General features: G+C 36.3%; 1 protein-coding gene across 1 annotated transcript; it reads left to right on the top strand.

The window, feature by feature from the left end:
* The first annotated feature begins 3,370 nt into the window (after nucleotides 1–3,370).
* LOC140938666 (actin-related protein 2/3 complex subunit 5-like) lies at nucleotides 3,371–8,016 on the top strand. Its single transcript, XM_073388162.1, has 4 exons — nucleotides 3,371–3,584; nucleotides 4,860–4,932; nucleotides 5,361–5,537; nucleotides 6,820–8,016. Exons 1-4 carry the CDS (start codon nucleotides 3,445–3,447, stop codon nucleotides 6,880–6,882), a joined length of 453 nt encoding a protein of 150 aa, XP_073244263.1. The 5' UTR covers nucleotides 3,371–3,444; the 3' UTR covers nucleotides 6,883–8,016.
* The last annotated feature ends 766 nt before the right edge of the window (nucleotides 8,017–8,782 follow it).

The raw sequence follows: 8,782 nt of genomic DNA, 5'->3' as shown, positions 1-8,782 counted from the left end.
ATGATTATAATGTCATAATATTAAGTGATGCAAATCCATGATCAAATGAATGTGAAAATGTTTAATAGATAATTTATTAATTCTTAATTAATAAGAAATAGCCCCAAGTAGCAAAAAGCAGTTCAGAAATGTTTATGTAAGATAGTATCACTCAGGTTATGCTGCAGAATCATCACTTACAATTTATAACTTTGTCTGGATAAAAAGTTTATTTTTCAAACAGAAGGCAATATGTTGAATATTTTATGGCCACCATTTGCTGAGTAATGAAATACCTCTTGAAGGATTCCTCATGGGTTCTATCCCTGTACCTCTCTCTTCCTTACTTTACATAAATAATGACATCAACAATACTATCTTCTCTATTAAAGCTCATATTGTTTGCCGACAATACCAATGTATTCATGTTACATAAAGATCTGAACTATCTTCAGTTTCAGATATGTTAAACTTGGAGATGGACAAACTGTCAATCTGGTTTAAAGTAAACAAGAATGTGCTTACAGCAGCATAATCAGTCTCGCTTGCTTATATATATATCATCTTTATTTACTTTTATCATTATTTTTTTTAACGTTAAATTTTTCTCTCTTGGCATTAAATAGAGTCTTTTTACTTCTCAGCTGGTTTCCCGCGATTTTTCCCGTTACACCATTGTTAAAAATTTATCTGGGGCTCATATTGTTAACTGGCACATGGAAGAGCAGTTTCGGCGCCTAGTTGCAACATTTTAAGCATGGCTCATCATGCAGAGATCAGTAGTGATGGTAAGATTTTTATCAAAAATATTTCAAAGAATTTCCGATGATTTTAATTTCCTCTGTGGCCCATCGTTTTGTATAAACTCTAAAAATTGTCGAATTTTAGAAAGCGAAGATATTGTAGTTTTGGATGATGATCAGAAATGATATAGTATGCTTGGAGACCTTAGGCTGTTTAGGAATGGATGAAGGTTTGGATAAACATAAGCTTAAGTCTTTTATATAATATATGTTTATTATAAATTTTCTCTTGTCCTGAGAGTTAAAAAAACAATAAAATAATCTTTTATCGCATACAGTGGAACCCCATTAATATGGACACTAATTAATAGGGGCCAAAAAAATTGGCTGTATATATTACTGGGGCATGGCTCAAAATTCATGACTTGAGGGCCCTAATGACAAAATTTAAATACACCATACATTGCATTCACCGTACTGTTCTCATTAATAAACATGCAACTGGAATGTAAATATCGCATACATGCAATTGAAAAAACAACTTGAGATTTTTCTTCACTAAATGACACTCTTTTAAAATTCAGTTACAAATTGCCACAAGTGCATTTTAAGTGTACTGTAGTATAAAAACAGTACAAGAATAAGCTCTGATTACTAGGTCACTGAAATTGACATGTCACAGGCATTTTAATTTTTTGAATTTCGAACGAGTGGCCTTATTAACAGGGTAAAATTATAAGAGATTCTACTGTTTGGGATTTTAAAATGTGGCCGTTGGCTGTATTAATTAATGGGTGACCGCATTGCAGATGTTATTTGTTAATGGATGATTTTGACGATAGCAGCCGTAACAGTGATTTTGGGGTAAGCAATGCTGGGTTAGCATTGATTATGTTTTTAAGTTAATGAAACTAAACGTAAACATATGCCCCCAGGAAAATAGAATGTACAAAGAACTTTGCTGAACTGAAGGTTGAAATGTAATTGGGATCAGAGGCAGTACACGCTTTCGCTTTCTTTCAAGAATTCAAGTGAAAAATGTAACAACTAAATTATTGACCAAAATGGTCCATTTCAAATTCGCCTAATAGTGGAAATTATTTTGTTAAAGCTACAAGAACGAAAGTTCCATTTATTATCTATTATTTTCAGTAAGAAAGATCAAACTTTAATTAAAAGAATAAGCATTCAGGTTATCGTTGCAGTAGTATGAACTGCGAAAGTGCATACTGCTTCTGATCCCAATTACATAATCAGTTCAGCAAAGTTCTTTGTACGTTCTATTTTCCTGGGGGCGAACGTTTACTTTTAGCTTTGTTATCACAATCACTGCCGACCCATAGCATTTATGGTTTCGCAATCACTGTTATGGCTGCGCGTCCAAACAAATAACGTCCACAATTATATGCAATAAAAGATTATTTTATCATTTTTTAACTATCAGGACAAGAGAAAATTTATAATAAACATAAAAACTTAAGCTTACATTTATCCAAACCTTCATCCATTCCTAAGCAGCCTAAGCTCTCCAAGCATACTATATCATATTCTGATCATCATCCAAAACGATGGGTCATGGGAGAACTTAATGTCCCGAACCAAACGGCAGTGAGCAGACAATCGAAGACAAGCTGTTTGTTTACTGACAGGGAAAAGCACGCAAATTAAAGGAATTAAGGAGCTGTCAATCAGCAATAAAGGAGGCGTAAGTGCAGCAGCAAATCGCCTGATCAATGATCCCATAGCCTGCGTGCAAACGATAACTAAACTCTGATTAGTACCGTCTGCGAAGCAGCGCAGAGATCCTTGTTCTGGACCCCCAACGGACTCAACGAATTACCGGAAGTGCGTTTCGAATTCCCCTTCAACCTGATTGGCGATCACGACAAACAAAACAAAGGCCTTTTTTAACTGGCCAATCGTGGCGCGTACTCAAATCTGGGTACACAGCTGGAAGTCCAGAACAAGGATTTCGGCGCTGTTTCGCAGATGGAGTTAACCAGAGTTTAATTTCATCTGCGCGCAGGCTATGATCCCATCGCAGTCTCTTAAATACTTTTTCTTCACTGGGGCTCCACAATCGTTTCGCAATTCTCGTCCTCACATTCCAACGTGTCTCAATGAAAAATAAGAGCCTTTTTGCGTATTCTTGCATGCATTCCTTTTATCTGAGGGACAGGGAAATGTCCGTTCATATTCTAAAACTATTCCGAGAAACAGGGAAATGTCTTGAAGAAAGTCTACTAGGAGTAACGGATATAAAGAACATAGAAAAATTTCAAATGAATCATTAAACAGTTTAGTTATTGAATTCGGCTTTTTTCCGTCCCGTTTTTCGTATGATATGACGAATTATTTGCGAATTATGCAGATCTCGGATGCTGCAATTATTTACCTCGGCCGATAACACCCTCCTCCTCGATTCGCACATAAATTCTTCATATCATGGGATAGCTTTAATAATTGCTGATATTAGACCCATATTTAATGGAGACTACAAAAGCTTCGTAGAGTTTCCTTACCTTCACTTAGATCATGTAGATGGCTCCAACCCTGATCGCTCAATTGATCGCTGATTATGGGTTACTTCCGGGATTGGATTTATGTCCTACAGAGTCTGGAACTAGTTAATATTTTTTTACAATGCATGATGGGAAGAGGAAGGGAGTGAAAAATATTCCGAACGGAGACCAGATTTTTGCGTTAAAAAGTCTACTTCGATATGTCAAAATCCAGCCAGTCAACGAAGTTTAGAGGGGTGGATGTTGATGAGCTAGATGAGAACAAGTTTCAGGATGAAGGCGACGAAGATTCAGGACAAAGCGGCCCTGACGAAGGAGAAGTGAACAATTTACTAATGCAGTATCCTTGTCTGTAGCACCGCCAATTCATTGAAGCTGACGCTTGATAATTAGAAAATTGAGTCCTAATAATCGTAAAATTTAGTCCAACTTCTAGCGATACTTAATCTCAAAACTCTTGGCAAGGATAATTCATTTGAAGATCTCCTATTTAGGGTGACCTTTATGTAGTTAGTATTAAACGCCTACTTTAAGTTACGTTACATGCATACCATAATCTTGCAAACTTTGCAATACCCTATGCTGTGTTAGAAAGTAGGTTCATTAAGTAGGATAATGTGCTTTATATCGGAGTCCTTTCCAACCAAATCAAAAGAATTCTCTATGATGTATGGCTCAGACACCAACAGACTTACCACCAACTGTGTGGTGAGCTGTCAGTTATGGAGAGACACAGTACACCCATGTCAAATGCACAGTAAACCAGACAAAAAGTAGCCTGAGAAAACAGACATCATTTCACGATGCCAGCACTGGATTCCCTGCAAAATCACATCTGAGGAATGGCTAAAGAAATTCCATACTGTTGACATGTTACTCCCCAGATCTGGGTAGTACTTCTGATTGGTTGTGCCTTGAGATTTGTCTCAAACAAATCAGAAGCACTACCCAGATCTGCAGTCATTCCTCAGACGTCATTTCATGGGGAAACCAATGGTGGGGCAAAAAATGGCTGCTGTTTTCTCAGGCTAGAAAAAGCAGAGAAGATGACCTACAATGCAGGTCAGATGATTTGGGATTGCTTAACACGTGGTATTAGTCAAGATGTCTACTTCCAAACCTTCTCCAAAAAACATTGAATTTTGAGCATGATGGGTGCTCTCTTTCTAGAACATAACTGGGGAAGGTGGGGGCATTAACATCATTATGAACCCAAAGCCAGCAAAAACTCTTTCATAAGGAGGAAAGTTGTATGTAATGATCACTTTTTTGTCTCCATTGTAGCAGTTTAACCTATTTATTTCATCGTAGCCTAACTATTAAGAGCAAGGCCAGTTTGTGATGAACTGCAAATCAGAGAAACAATATTTGAATTGATGCTCAGACCCCAGTACAACAACAACAGTGACCAAAGGTGGATTGAAATGTCATGATGTAAATAACTGGACCTAGACCTTCTATAGTCCTTTGAAATACATCAGTCACATAGAGTCTTCATCACTCCAAACACTAAGGCTTAATAACCAACCATGTCAACTACGGTACAATTGAGAGTATTGTACCATCAACAACCCTGTAAATATCATCGTATATATTTTCCTTAACATTAGTCTAGAAAGAAAAATGCAGAGGCATTGAAAGCAGCATTAACAAATGCACCTATCATGTCCAAGAGTCAAGCTGTCAAGGTAAGGTATAAAATGTATTTTAAACTAAGTGTTACTATTAAGGTCACATAGTTCAAGATAGAGATGCACAACACAGTCTTATCTCTCTAACCAAATGAGAGATGCCTCGCGATTAAGGACAGTCACTATTCCATAACACTGAGTAATGAGACTCGCGTGTTTATCCATAGGCTGAGAGAAAATGAAATAATTATTATTAATGCAATGGTGGTTTTATGCCTGACTCTGCATTTTATTTCTTTGCTTTTCTCAAGAATAGATAGGTATATTAGAAAGAGAGTGTGAGTAGTGATTTGTTTAATGAAACAGTAAGGTTGTTGTTGTTCTTAAAACCAGCAACCATTTTTCAAGTTTAATCCTCTATGAGCGACCACCCTATTATAGACACAAACCATTTTTATTGAAGTTGTGTGGCTTCTATTTTATAGGACAAGGCTTTTGGACTTGTCATGCGTGTTTTAACAGCCGTGAAATCTGCTGAAGTAGAGAAAGCTGTCAAAAACCTTGACAAAAATGAGCAGGATGTTTTGATGAAATACATTTATAGAGGGTTTGCTGAGCCTACTGAAGGCTCAAGTGCTGTACTACTCACATGGCATGAAAAAGTAAGCAAACTCTTATTCTTTGTTAAGACTAAGAAATAAAAAGCAAGCATCCTTGTCTTTTAGCTTGCAAAAACAGTGTGCTCTTCTCACTCCTCACTGCTAGGGATTTTTCTCCAGGAGGGACATCTGCACCTCAATGACAGACATTCCATACCAATAACGTTAGTCACAGGGTTCCAAATCGGTTTTATATTGACTGTTTTGTAATAGAATCATCATGTTTATTACATGTTTGACCTTTGTGGCCTGTTGTCTCTTGTCTTTCATTTGTAAACAGCTGCAACAAGAATATAACTACTATGTTGACCAATCAGAGCTCCTGACCAGATTTAGGACAGATTTCACATGATCAGTGTTGAATTTCTTTCGCTGAGGCGCAGGCATCTTTCCTGGTGAAAAGTCCCTAGCAGTGAGGAGCAAGGAGAGATGGCTGTTTTTGTAGGCTACCTAGTCTTTTGATATTCTTGTAGCGCTGAGGCTACATGAACATCTGGAACCCCATATGACTATCAGATAACTTATATAAACACTGATTTTCATCGTCAGTATGGTATATTTTAGAAGATAATGCAGATGCATGCCTCTCTCACAAACATCCTAGGTGTAAATGTTTCTTAATTCTTATAACATAACCTGTAGTGTTAACAACATGCAACCCTAAACCCTCAATTTAAGAATAGTAACAGGGACAGGAGGATTTACAGTCGCTTGGTTCATCGCCATGTTTGAGAACCTGACAAAGAGCGTGTCCCACATGGTTTGCCTTATTTGGAAATTCACAAGGGGTGGTTGAAGGACAGCATTTTTACCAGGCAACACAAAATGGCGTATGAACTGCTATCGTCTTTGCTTGTCAATCAAAAACACACAGTCTAAAGAGTTCTGGATTCCGATTTTAGTGAACAATATAATAACTCACTCAGCTAGCGCACCCTGTAAAAGGTGTGTAAAAATTGAACCAAAATTGAAACGTGGAAGCAAAGAATCGTGAATTGAACCAAACGGTCATAATCGCAATTAATCGAGAATTCAATTAATTGTTAAACCACTAAGGGATGACATGTCATGTTTGAATTTACAGTAAAATAGTTTGTTTCAGCCACGACAAACTGTCCTTTTTTTTTTTTTTATGAGAAGTTTGCCCAGAGTCTGTGAATTGCAGTTCTGAGTTTCATTTATTGTGCCCGACAATATTGTGGGTTTAAAGTAATTTAATATCATCAAATATTCTCAGAAGTGGCATCACAAAATTAATGTTATTGTTACTTTCCTTTTATTTCAGGTCCTGGCTTCCGCAGGCCTGGGTTCTATTGTCCGTGTTCTAACTGACAGAAAAACTGTTTAGATGAGAAAGTGGATTTATTAAACAAACAACTATTGCCTTAAAATAATGTTTGAATATTTTTCAATTCAAGTTCATGAACTATGATGTATTTCTCAGTTGATAGTATTCGTTAATAAATTTTCAAAGTTCATTTGTAACCATTTTGTAGCCTTTTCATAGAAGTTACAGTCAAAATACTTAAACACATTTCACTTATATTAGTTTAGAATGACTTTAATCAAGGGGTGATTGCATTTTATATTGTACTGCATTATTATTTGATAAAGTGTTCAACCTCAAATAAGTGCCTTCCCTGGAATGAACGCCCAATCTGTAGGTAGGAAAATAATTAAGGACCCAGCCTTGAATAAGTGCCCACTACACTGTTCTGCCTGACATAGAAACCTCTAGGTTCTTATACATCTATGTCGGTTTTTACTGTACACCAAGTATTTTGACTTTAATTCCTATCCAGTTCTCATTCGCAAAATTTATACTACTACATGAGAAATTCCAGCAATTTGATTGGCTTAGAGCAGTGGTATTTCAGCTTAATTTGAAATACCTACACGTGAAAATTACAACCTTTTGCGGTAGTAGTATAAACAAATAATAGCATGATTTGTACGTGATTTTTGGCATAAATACCACTGGTGACATTTCAAAATTGTCTCAAATTTCCTTCCCCTAACGGCTAGTGAAATTACATATAACAATTTTGAAATATCACTTGTGGTATTTATGCCAAATATCACTACTAATCTTGCTATTTCCTATACTAACTTGTGAGGTGAAAAAGAACCACAAGAGTGTACTTCAGTAGTTTTCGTCTTTGATTTTTAATAATAATATTAAAGTACAATAGAGGATATTTCACAAAATTAACTGGTTTGATTGTTATACTACTGTTTGCAAAAAATTGATAACTACTGACAAAGCTACATAGAAGTTCTTGGGAGTACAAAAGATGAAATTACATGTAAAATAACAAAGTGAACTTGTGAGTTAAAGATGCAATTGTCCATTTACTTATAAAATGAGGTAAAGGAAAGAAATGATTGCCTTTCTTCGCTGCTGTATTTTTGTAATGGTTTTTTTTTTCAATGTAGGAACATCAGATTTGAAAATAAAAGAACACTCACCTTCATCTTGAAAGATATGCTTTTATGATTTCAGCTGAATCAAAACTGTGCTTATAGGTAATGTTAGGTCCCTCCTTGACTGTTCACTGCCACAGTGTTCTCAATGCAGTTGTAGGGAACACAGAGCTAGGGGATAGGGGTTAGCCTCCCATGCAGACCTTTTGGCCCATCATGCAATCCACCTCCCCACACACACACCCACAGAAAACTCTTCCCTGATGAATTTCATTAATTGTTCCTCTTTAATTTTACAAGAAGCTTTTCTTTTGTTTTAATACACAGTTCAGCTCACATCTGCTATGAATATAACGTGTCTATCATCTGATCTATGTGTATCAGGAAATTTTGGCCAGTACCCAACACATAAACAAGCAACTCACAGAGGTTCCCATCTTGTCTCTATTGCATTGTTTTTTCAATTTGCCCTTAACTGAAACATCAGCTACAGCATTTGCTTTTTTTTCTCCAACAAGGCCAGAATAAAGAACACCTAATTTGACCAGCCATAAATTACCCTTCAACCCATCATGTTACATGATTGCCCCATAGTAAGAACTGCTAAATCATCTTAAAGCAATAAAATTAAGTGACCTAAATTGTACTTGCTCTGCCTTGCTTTAATAGAATTCTACCATTCGTTGACATTTGGGCAGAAAAACGTTGGTTTTTTTCTTTTTTTAATGACAACTAACCCGCAGCCAATTTGAACAGAACTGTGTCATTTGTACTGTTTCTGGACCAATCAAAAAAGAACTACAACTTATGACCTTTCAACAAGG

This window comes from Porites lutea, chromosome 5 (genome assembly GCF_958299795.1).
Source record: "Porites lutea chromosome 5, jaPorLute2.1, whole genome shotgun sequence".
In the NCBI taxonomy this organism is placed as follows: domain Eukaryota; kingdom Metazoa; phylum Cnidaria; class Anthozoa; order Scleractinia; family Poritidae; genus Porites; species Porites lutea.
The sequence above is the reverse complement of the archived record's forward strand: the minus strand, read 5'-3'. Positions and strand labels throughout refer to the sequence as shown.